General features: G+C 38.8%; 1 protein-coding gene across 3 annotated transcripts in view; it reads left to right on the top strand.

Moving 5' to 3' along the window:
• The window catches only part of si:ch211-51h4.2, a 90,759-nt gene that overhangs the window by 26,159 nt on the left and 52,024 nt on the right, over window positions 1-12,576 (top strand). For all 3 annotated transcript variants that reach the window (XM_042227323.1, XM_005938619.3, XM_005938618.3), the window contains one exon: window positions 2,913-3,036. In XM_042227323.1, the coding sequence (XP_042083257.1) occupies window positions 2,913-3,036 (124 nt within the window). The remainder of the gene's footprint in view (window positions 1-2,912; window positions 3,037-12,576) is intronic.

The following is a 12,576-nucleotide window of genomic DNA, read 5'->3' as shown; positions in this document are numbered from 1 at the left end:
AAAAAAAAAATCAAATAATAAAGTTGTGTCTAAGAATCTATATGTATTAATGATGCTCATCAGGGAAGCACAAAGGTTTCAGACACAACTGAAAAACTTTACATCCTCCTACTCTCCCTAATCCTCCGAGGGATCCTCCAGGAATGTTGATGCTATTTTCTGGAGAATTGATTGCTGAGTAGGGGGGGGTTCACACGTGCTGATCTGTAATCTTGAACTTAACCTACTCAGAAGCAGGTTAGGGCTACAGCATGTGCCATGGCGATTTACCCTGATAAGTCGTGAACTGCCTTTGTAGTACAGAAAACCCAGGGTTAACCTTAAAGTTACCTGGATGAGCCAAAATCCTGCTTCGTAGCACAGGCCTCTCTGCGTTGCTCTGCTGTCACAAATGAGGCTGAACTGATCATGTTGCACTTGAAGCTGAAAATTCTGTAGCAACAGTTACTTTTACAATAAGCATACTGACCAAACCTGATAGGCTATTTCATTTTGCTTCATGGAGGCATTACCCCTCTGTGCAATAAGACTCTGAAAACACCTCACTACACATAAACTGTATTGTTAAGAAATTGTGCTTAAAATATTGAAAGTAAAAATAATTGTTCTGCAGAAAAATGTTCTCTAGCACTGCTAAACGGATGTATATTACTACTGCATATGTTTAAGGTTGAGCTCATTTTAAATACTGTTTAATGTTCAGTGTCGTAATCTAGAAATCACTCGTTTGTATTGGCTGTCCTGTGAGAACCACATATCTATGAAGAAAAAACTGTTCATGAGCTTAGAAATACAGGCATACGTCTTGGTATATTAAATATTCATTTAGAAAAAAATCAGCTGAATTAAAAGGCTTGTGCAGAGTGTGACATGGTTAACTGTCAATATCCACCGAGGGGATTAAAATATGAATGAAAAATGAAGGTGGGCTGCTGGCAAAACAGGTAGTTAAGCTTATGACATTCAGTCATTCTCATAGATGTTAGTCTGAAAGTACTGCTGAGCCTGCACCTGCTCCACTTACCAGTTTTATGGACATGGTCAGAGCTGCCTTCATCTCCATCATCGTCACAGCATTCCTTGTTAATGCCTTAAGGGAGTTATTAACAGCTTTTTCAAACTCCATCTTATCTACATCACACATGTTAGCCATGCTTAGCAAGACCAAACTCTTCTGTTGCGAGGTTAAATCACTGAGGGTTATTTACTTGCTAATGCCAGCTGTGTTTTCATAGGGAGGGCAGGTCGTAACTGAGCTGCTGGCGTCTGAGTGGCTGAGCTTTATGACAGCTCTGTCGGAAAAAGATTGCCTTACATTGGTATGTTTTAATTTATGCTTATTCTTAGATTTGATAAGGCAAGCACTGCTGCCCTTCCTTCCACTGGCTTAAAACGTTGCTTTTTGACAAAGCATATATTTAGAGCTTGATCAGGTGACCCTGAACCGTTGCTTAGTTATGCTGCAATAGGCTTAGGCTGCTGGGGGCTTCCCATGATGCACTGAGCGTTTCTTCTCTCACCTTTTTTTTTTCACTCTTTAACGCTACTTTGCATTTAAACCTTAGTTGTTATTCTTTGGCTCTCTTCCACAGTGTGTCTTTTGTCCAACAAGGCTTGCCTGATATCTGGGGTTTTCTCTCCATTATTGTAGGGTCTTTACCTTACAGTGTAAAGCTCCTTGGGGGTCACTGTTGTTGAGATTTGGCACTTGGTAAATAAAACTGAATTGAATTGAAAGGAAAACTGTGACTGCACAACATGCAAACAGACCTAAGTCTACAGTACAGGATACAGTTTTAAATATAATGCTGTATTGTACAGTTAACTGCTGTTTCTTTTCGGTGTACATGGTTGTTGTTGTTGTGAAGGGGCTGATTAAAGCCTAGCAAAGTAAGTTTGTTGCATAAAACTAATCCAACATTTAGTAAAATGTATTCACTGAAAACAAAGAAAAACAAACTGCAGGACTTTAAATTGTATGCAGAGCAGTTTTTGCTGTTTTCTGAGTACTTTTATACTTGTTAGCTATCTAGTTGCCTGGAAGATCCCCACTTTTAAACCATTTGCTCTCATTAATTGTATTACTAGTCATCTTTACATCAGGTCAAATTCATGAAGGTACTTTAGTACCTTATCTTAAGGTACTGTCCTCTACATAGATAGTAGGTAGGCTGAAGGTCCTTGTCTAAAAGGCAACCAGCTTCTGACAGCAGTATTTGATATCCTGTTTTGAGAACGAAAGAGGTTTATTGTTGTATTCTTGCACTGTTGCATAAGTCTTTGTCCTTTATTGCAGCTTTATGTGCTGCAACACATTTTTTAAATAATATTAAAAAAAACAATCATTATCTGGTCATTTTGCATATAATTATTTTATATTATAAATATGATGCGTTTGTATTGAATATTTAATCTAGAGCTTAAGTAGTAACTTTAAGCACTGCATAAAGTTTACTATAAAATGTATTTTGTGCTCTGTGTATGCAGTGGTGGATTAATAGTAGTATTAAGTTGCATCTACTGGGAAAAATGTCTGTTTCAGTGAAGTAGCTAAGAGCAGTTTTAAGTATAATAATGCATGAACTTCAATAATTTGTTTGGACGTTTTACAAAATTGTTGACTTACTGTATGTTTGGTTACTTTGGCTGTGACAGTGAATATCCAGGAGGTGTTTTCCCTCAGTCAACAGTAGTTGCTAAAACTCCAGATGTTTTCATTGTTAATAAGCAGCAAACAGGTGTTTGTTTTGGAGGATGACTGTTAATTGAACCACAAGCTTATGAAGTACTAGACTTGCATCTTGATTATCTATCAATGCAGAGCGCTTGTGTTTAGTCAACAGTCAAATTGTGCAGATTTTTATAGCATAGAGTTTAATTATGTGTGTTATGGGGTTTTTTTCTCTCCACAGCCACATCTATGTGATCCCAGTCTTCACCTGGACCCTGACTCTTGCTATCTTACTGGCCCACACAGTTATTCAGCCAATCACTTCAGTGCTCACCCTCCTGAAAGGAATCCTCCTCATTGTCACGGTAACAGTGATTCTCTTCATTTTGCTATTTTGATACATTTTGGCATAATTTTCAAGCATTTGCAATAATGACACAGGGCTTTACTGGGAATAGCTTTTTATCATTAGAAAAAGGAGAATTCATGTAAAGGAAAAAACATATTTGGGAATGTCGCTAATGATAAAGGCGTCTGATGGCTGTGTCATGTCCTGAGTATCCATCTGTTCGATATTTATGTGACGGTGTTCACTTATCTAAAATGGATTCTCTCTTCATGAAAGCGCTGATTTGATGTAGAAGGTGTTGTTTCAACAGTAAGATCATTTTGGCAGCTGCAGCTTGTGCTGTTGTATTGCATTATGCAGGGAGGTGTTTCTGTTATACAGCCTGCTTTTATTGATTTGAATGGGATGGACAAAATAAAGGAAACATAAATGATAAATGTGAGACATGAAATATCAAACAGAATTTGATGTGAGGTTGGAGTTGTTTGATGTGTTTTCTAGTTGAATGATGCCTGTGAAGTAGTTCTGGTTTGTTAGTGTAAATACTGCAGCTTGTTGGAATTTTGATGAGGTGAAATGACACACTCATCTCAGACTCTGCATAAAGTTCACCTGTTTCCATAATGTGTTATTATGGGTCATACTTTTTGTACAGGTATGCTTTCCCTCACCAGTGATTTTCCATGACTTTCCAAGAACTGATATTCAGCTTATTATCCTATAAATGTTTATAATCGGTGTTAAAAGTATGACTAGATTCATATTGGTTATTCATATAAAATTTTATCTGTCTCATGATAGTTTCATCATAGCCTCTCCGCATACAGCTGAGAATTTCAACTCAGGACTTTAAGTTGTTGCTTGCAGCTCTCTAGTCTTTGAACATGAGTGTAAATTATTGTTCTCTCTGTGTTCTGCCTGAGACAGACTGGTGACCTGTCCAGCATGTACCCCACCTCTTGCCCTGTGACAGCTTGGATAGGCTTCAGCCTTCCCGTTAGTCTGGAATTTGATAAGTGAAAGAAATTGTCAAAAGGAAAAAAAAACTAAATTAGGGATTTTTTTTGCTTGTTGCTTGGACTTTAGAGCTCGATGGAAATGTACGTTTTCAGAGTTGCTGCTACATCTCCCACCTTTTTGTTTTGCCAGTCAGTGTGAGGAGGACGATGTGCCTGGGAAAAAATTAAATGGGCTGAATGAAATTAGCAGAACTGCAAGTCAGTAATTCATAGGACGTAAGTCTGAATGAGGTTCTCCTCTTGGGGAAGTGGGGAAGAAGTCCCCAAGTGTGTCTCGCTCTCTATCTTACCAACAGTAGTGGCTCTGATAACATGGAAGACAGCATGACCACACAATGGAAAAATCGTTGAACTCTAATTTGGGTTAAAAAAATTTACATGGGAAAGCTGTTTCAGGGTTATTGTGCCTGCACAATGGTGGAGTTTTAAAAGAGTAGTTATGAGTCCTGTTATCTTGTTCTACTACTTCTCTGTACTGCTTCTTTATTACCACACCACTGCGGCAAACGCTGAAAGCATAGATGATGTACATGTTTCTGTGCCTTTGTTGTGTAAAGATTTGTGTAAAAATAAATGTGAGATGTTGGATATTAATCATTTCAGTTTAATTTTTCTAGCACCAGTTTAGCTCGTTTGCTTTATATTGTAATGTAAAGACACTGTAATATATGCAAGCCCTTGGGTGTGGTGGGAACCAAGAACAGCCATTTAACAGGACAAGTGCACAGGCATTATGAAGGTCAAGGAGGGGCAGCCATAGAAATACAGTGAGTGATATGGCTGATCAGTACATCACGGATATACTGGCTGATAAAGGAAAAAAGATACCTTATGTATCAGTACAACCCAGAAGTAATCCAGATTAGAGGAAATATATAATAAATTATAACTTCAATATCAAATTCTTGTTTTTAAAGTCATTAAAGTGTACAATCACTCTGCAGCTGGGAAAAAGAACAGTTCAAGGAAGTCATTAAAAGCTTCAAATCACTGTTACACTCATGGCCATGATGGGTTTATGTAAACTTCTGACCACTACAATCCTTCCAGTTGTTAAATACAATTCCTCCCGTGGATTTTTCTGTGTTCATTAGCGAAGGGAAAAAACATTTTGATTTATTGTGGTTGACTTTTGATAGCTGAAAATCTCACACACTGTCCATCACTTGAGCTTACTTCATTTGTGCACAACTTTGTGAATAAGAACTTCACCAGGCAAAATTCATACAGAAATTACCTTGGATAAACAACAGGTTTTCAGACTTTTTTATCCAGCCTGCAGTATACATTATGCAACATGATCCTCAAGGGAAATTACAGAAAAAACATTTCTTCACAAATGAGTCTTATATTACACCATGTAGCTTACAGTTTTTGAAAAGCAGAAAGAGTCACTGAAGATGATTTAAATATTGGGTAGAAAAGGAATTAATCACAGTACTTTAAGCTTATTTGCTATTACATGAAATAGCACGTAGGAAAGGCAAGAGATGAATTACAATATATCAAGAAAACTACTTGTATCAGAAAATGAATACTTTGAATTTATAAAGTCCGCTGGCATAATAATGAAGACTTTCTACAACACATGTCAAAGGGGATTCAAAAGATAATTCATATCTAAAGTGTTATTCTAGAAAAACTAGGAAAGCAATGAAAAGATTTATACTGTACAGCTATACTTTGTACCGGCACTAAAGGAGACAAAAACAAGACAAAGAAGAGAAGATCAAGAGAGATAAAGGAGAGATCAAACATGTATTGCAGCTTCCAAACTTCTGAGAAAATAAAACTCTCAAAATCAGTTTATTCTTTTATGTTCGTAATCTCATCTCAGTTTGAAAAAAAGAAGAAAGAAACTCATTTCTGACTTGCACAAACTCTTTGCTTGTGTACCTTGCTTTTATCACTTTTTTCAATTACTTTGTCAGTTTTAAAGTGGGATGAACTGTACACTCTCTGCATACAAACTTCTGAGTGATGTAGCCATACTAATTGTCATGACAACTCCTCCGTAAGTTTGTTTGTTTTACATTCTTATATTATGAAATATAATTTGATGCAAGTCTCACTCTGTACACGCAAAGTGTTGAAGGGTGTAGTAATGACTGCCATTACAACTCTTCAGTAAGGGTTTATACATTTTTTATATGAAGTATAATTTGTGATTTAAATGGAAAGCCGTCTGTTAAATAGTGAAATTTCTCACGGCCTGCCTAAGCCAGTGTTTCCCACCCACTGTGCTGCAGCACATAGGTGTGCCGGGGAAGATTATCTGGTTCCTGGCGTGAGTAATGGGCAGAACAATTACATTCTATTTCCACTAGAGGGCAGTACAACTACCTGCTCTAATTAAATGGGTTGTCAACTTCCAGTAAAACAGAAGAAGACGAAGACGAAATTACATAATAGTCATACTGTGAGGCGATGCAGTGCGTAATAGGAATAGATAAATATTTGAAAAGAAAAAGTAGTCAATGTGACATGGGTCTCACATTGACCCAGATCTGCTAGAGCCTTAATCTGACTCAGATTAAGGCTCTAGCATGAATAGTGGTCAGAAGAAAGCAAAAAAATTATCAATATGCTTTTTGTGACATTTTTGTCTGGCGGTATGCCGTGTGATTTTTCTAATGTGAAATATGTGGCATGGCTCCAAAAGGTTGGGAAACACTGGTCTAAGCTATGGTTGCCACTGATAGGCAATAATATAAAGATTAGATCATGCAGTGTACCAAGTGGGGGCAAATCCCAGTACTGCACACAAAGGACAGTCTTGTGGCTTTGCAAACTGGGGTCAGATGCCACCGGAGTTCAGGAAGCCCTCCCAAGGTTACAGAGCAGGAGCTAAGCTAAACTAAAGGCTAGCAGGTGGAAGTGTAAGCTGTTTCTGCTGTCGCTTCTGATGGGGAAATGTCAACTCACTAGTAGACAACCTTGATGATTTGGTGGCACTGTTGAGAAATATTGAGATGCTACCAGGAATGTTGTCTGCTGTGCTTTGTGGAAAAATACCTGACTCCTGTGTAGACTTATTGAGCTTCACTATTATGTGATCAGAAGACGAGCAACAAGAGCAAAGGTGTTCTTGTTGAAGCATTCAGAATTGGTGCAGTAGGAGTTGCCTCCATCTCAGTACCGCGAAAACCAAGAAGATAGGATAGCCTAGATCTTCTGACTATCTGCCAGTCTCCGTATATAGCCAGGACACTGAGGTGGTGAACTCATAAATATCTGGAGGTCCTACTGGATGACAAGCTGGACTGGTCCCTAACCACAGGCTGACTACACTGGAAGATTTTGTCCCCACTGCAGTAAGCGTTTTTAACACCCTCTGATGGGGAGATCCACCTGGATATTCATTCATCGCATAACGAGGCTTGTTTGCATTTCTAGCTGATGTGCTTTCTTTAGTCTCAAGTTACAGACCCTTCAACTTTGCCTTTGTTTGGTTTTGGCACGTAGCTCTACCTCCACCTCTCATCACTAGTGAAGGTTCTCTTGGATGTACAGTGGGGCAAAAAAGTATTTAGTCAGCCACCGATTGTGCAAGTTCCCCCACTTAAAATGATGACAGAGGTCAGTAATTTGCACCAGAGGTACACTTCAACTGTGAGAGACAGAATGTGAAAAAAAAATCCATGAATTCACATGGTAGGATTTGTAAAGAATTTATTCGTAAATTAGGGTGGAAAATAAGTATTTGGTCACCTCAAACAAGGAAAATCTCTGGCTCTCACAGACCTGTAACGTCTTCTGTAAGAAGCTTTTCTGTCCCCCACTTGTTACCTGTATGAATGGCACCTGTTTGAACTCATCATCTGTATAAAAGACACCTGTCCACAGCCTCAAACAGTCAGACTCCAAACTCCGCCATGGCCAAGACCAAAGAGCTTTCGAAGGACACCAGGAAAAGTATTGTAGACCTGCACCAGACTGGGAAGAGTGAATCTACAATAGGCAAGCAGCTTGGTGTGAAAAAATCAACTGTGGGAGCAATCATCAGAAAATGGAAGACATACAAGACCACTGATAATCTCCCTCGATCTGGGGCTCCACGCAAGATCTCATCCCGTGGGGTCAAAATGATCATGAGAACGGTGAGCAAAGATCCCAGAACCACACGGGGGGACCTGGTGAATGACCTGCAGAGAGCTGGGACCAAAGTAACAAAGGTCACCATCAGTAACACACTACAACGGCAGGGAATCAAATCCCGCAGTGCCAGACGTGTTCCGCTGCTGAAGCCAGTGCATGTCCAGGCCCGTCTGAAGTTTGCCAGAGAGCACATGGATGATACAGCAGAGGATTGGGAGAATGTCATGTGGTCAGATGAAACCAAAGTAGAACTTTTTGGTATAAACTCAACTCGTCGTGTTTGGAGGAAGAAGAATACTGAGTTGCATCCCAAGAACACCATACCTACTGTGAAGCATGGGGGTGGAAACATCATGCTATGGGGCTGTTTTTCTGCCAAGGGGACAGGACGACTGATCCGTGTTAAGGACAGAATGAATGGGGCCATGTATCGTGAGATTTTGAGCCAAAACCTCCTTCCATCAGTGAGAACTTTGAAGATGAAACGAGGCTGGGTCTTCCAACATGACAATGATCCAAAACACACCGCCCGGGCAACAAAGGAGTGGCTCCGTAAGAAGCATTTGAAAGTCCTGGAGTGGCCTAGCCAGTCTCCAGACCTCAACCCCATAGAAAATCTGTGGCGGGAGTTGAAAGTCCGTGTTGCTCGGCGACAGCCCCAAAACATCACTGCTCTCGAGAAGATCTGCATGGAGGAATGGGCCAAAATACCAGCTACTGTGTGTGCAAACCTGGTAAAGACCTATAGTAAACGTTTGACCTCTGTTATTGCCAACAAAGGTTATGTTACAAAGTATTGAGTTGTATTTTTGTTATTGACCAAATACTTATTTTCCACCCTGATTTACGAATAAATTCTTTACAAATCCTACCATGTGGATTCATGGATTTTTTTTTTCACATTCTGTCTCTCACAGTTGAAGTGTACCTCTGGTGCAAATTACTGACCTCTGTCATCATTTTAGGTGGGGGAACTTGCACAATCGGTGGCTGACTAAATACTTTTTTGCCCCACTGTAGTGCCTTTTCAATTGTGACACACACTTGGCAACAATGTGGTGACTTTCAAATTTATTGTGAGAACTGCTCTTAATGAAAAGTAAAGAATGTCAACAGTTTCTCTGATTGTTGTGCAACAATCCTGACGCACAGTCTGCTCGATATCTAACAGTTTTAGCAGTTGTTACTGTGGAAGGTTGCCTGACTGTGTGCCACATTCCCGTGATGTTCTGCCCTTTTTACTACAAGAATGCCACTCAGAACATCTTGTCAAGCTCATTACTTCACTGACTTGAATCTTTGTAAGTATTTCAAAGTCAAATTTCTTAAGTTTGAAACAGAATTAGAAGTTTGCTTTTCTTTGAGCTTGAGATTCTGCATCTAACTTGGTTCATTTTCCTGAGGTTATGCTTGGATGTTTCTCAAAAGCATACAAACGTTCTACTTAGCACACACAGTTCAGTTTGGAGTTGTAAATTCACACTTAATATCAAATTAATATATTTTTGTGTGACAAATAAAAGAAAAGTAAATATCATATTTATTCATTTGGTTTTTTTAATCGTAGATCCTGGTAAGAATTTTAAAGGGAGAAATTACAGTATATTCAGTATGAACTGAGAGAGGATATTTAAAGGTAAAAAGATTTGAGATTAATTATATTAACAAAAAAAGTTTCAGGAGTTTATCGCCTTTACGTGACATACTTTTCCACTTTGTGCTTATTCGCCGCCTAAAAATATGCTTTGTATATTTTTTGATGACTGCAGTGACATAAGAAATGCTGGTTTCTGCAGCAAATGAAAGGTCATGCTGGTAAAATGGATGGAGGTGGCACTCTACACTTCTACTCTATGCAGAAGCTTTGTACTAAAGGAGCTCCCAGTGTGTCTGTGGCGGTTTTGGGCCTTTCCAGGTCAGTTCCTGCCAACATCTTGGCATGTCAGCATCTCAGTAGGTGCTCTTTAAAGACATTTTTAGGCTTGGCTCAGAGTCCATTTAACACCACCATCACATCCCACAAGATTACACTGCCTCAGTGAATTGTACATCTGCTGCAGGGAAATGTATTATATTCAGTGTTAGCCAAGCTTTTGATGGACACAACTCTTTGCGACACAAATGATTAATAATATTACTTTGAACGCCTACATTAGCGTAATCCTAGCAAGCTCATTTTATATGTAAATTAAAGCTTTTCTTATGGGACAATATACAGTTCTTCGTGTATAGTCGATAAAAGTATCATCGCAGTGCCTCACAATTCTCTGTGAGTATCCAAATCGCTATATTTGAATGTCCATGTAACTGGAGCCTATGTTTAGGACCAGGGAACAACTTTCTGTGATTATGCAATGTGAGCAATTATGTCGGAAAATTTGCATTTAAACAATTTCAGGGATATTCATGCTAGTTAATGGATAAAAATTTCTGTATTTAATGTGCCTTTCCCTTCAGCTCTTTCCTAGCGTGGCACAGGAAAATCCCCAGTGTCTCTTTAAAATCAAATGGATGCAGATTTTTCAAAATTGCAGCCAATCAGTGATAGAAAATATTAAATGTGTCCTTTTTGACACTTTTCTCTCCCCCATCTTCTTAAAAATCACTGCCTAATTGGCAAAAGAAATGTCTCTGGAAGAAATACTTCGACAGCTTTTCACCATCTTTCTAAAGGTTTCACTTCTCTCCACTATTGTTGCTGAAGACTTTTTTTTTTTTTTTCCATGATATTCGTTCTTCCCAAGGACAGAAATGTCTTTTTCGTGTACCCTGTAAATGTGTTTATATTCTACATTAGTTCAGCTCAATTATTGACGTATTGGCAGATGAACTAATGCTGCGAGGATTAGTAACAGCGGCGATCGATGCCAGTGTTATTCAGTCTTATCTTGCTGGCAGCAAGAGAGTGAGGTGTGGGTTTTGTGCTACAGCAGCTCACGGTCTTTTGAGAGGTACCCGTCACAGGTGGCTATATAAATATAAATAAAAATAATGTCGGCATTGTACTCATAAATGTGTTGAATTGGGGTGTTTGACCATAAGTGTATAGAATTACCGGATGAATTTGAGACTAGTTTTAACAAACGCTGATCCACATGTTCTGAAAGGACTTGCTGTCTTGTAGCTTAAACCTTTTTTTTTTTTTTTTTTTTATGAAAAATATACACAGTTCAAATTTACAAGACACTTTTATACGTCTTTAGATAGACCAGGATTTTTTTTTAAACAAAAGGAAGCTGTGAGACAACTTTGCTTATTTATTTTTTTCGTTTTCTAAAGATGCAACTTTGCTGCACAGCCCAGGATTAACAATTTCAAGCACACTCAGTTTGTAGGATGGTGCCATACAATGATAGTTTGTTAATTTTACTACTTTTGGTATGTCTTTATTACTTTTGCTGCACTCTCTGATGAAGAAATATACATCACACTAGTGGAAACTCGCATTGTTCCTTCAAGTCCTCGTCCAAAAAAGCGATGTATTTGACTTCGGTAGTATTTTACAATTGAAACCTCTCCATGGGGAGCTGCTGGTTTGAGTTTCTAAGCTTGATGCTGTTTGAACAGCTCTTTCCCAAACAAAAGGTTTGAGTTCAAACTCACTCTCAGCTATTTGCTTGTTTACTTCCGCCTTATCTTTATTTCTGTCTGAATGAATCTCACAGGGCGTGAACCCTTGAGTATAACTGAAATGCTGGAGTCATACTAATTTCAATATGCCATGGAAAAATTGAAAAACAAGGGGAAAATGTTGAAATGAATAAGCTAATTCACATGCAAAATGTGTACAATATAGTAGGAGTACAGTTCAGCAGTAGCAAATTGATAGCTATTTGTTTTTATAGAGTTACTTCTTATTAGCCATTAGTAGGACATGTAAATATTTTTCCTTTTGCATATTTTACAGTAAAAAATATGACAAAAATATCTGACATCCCCTAGCCTAAGTATTAAGATATGTTTTAAGACTATGGGAATGTAAGAATAAATGTCAGGGTTGTTGGTGAGCAGCTATCCAGACACCGGAATCAGATCAATGACGTCCCTCCAGAGCAGAAGGCGTTCAGTGGAACCTTTATGTCTCCCCAAAGGATCTTCTGTCCTTGAAGAACAATGGAGAAACTGCGCAGATTGATTTTAGATTGCATTGATAGCACACAAGTCCATAAGCGCTTTCATGCACAAACCCACACTAACGTCAACTGAGCGTGCGTCACAGAAGTTGTGGTTCAATTTTGCCGTCGTTACTGAGGCCGAATTTTAAAAGGAAATAGATAAAATCATCCTGACACCTCTGTGAGGTGATGCTTCCTCTGTGATGCTGTTTTGGAAAGCCGCCTTTTCCTGCACGTCCTGTAGATGGAGATGTACACACAGAGACTCCTTTGGACACACACACACACACACACACACACACACACACACACACACACACACAC

This window comes from Haplochromis burtoni, unplaced genomic scaffold (genome assembly GCF_018398535.1).
Source record: "Haplochromis burtoni strain Fernald_Lab_line unplaced genomic scaffold, NCSU_Asbu1 Contig_254, whole genome shotgun sequence".
Classification (NCBI taxonomy): Eukaryota; Metazoa; Chordata; class Actinopteri; order Cichliformes; family Cichlidae; genus Haplochromis; species Haplochromis burtoni.
This window is presented reverse-complemented; position numbering and strand designations above follow the sequence as displayed.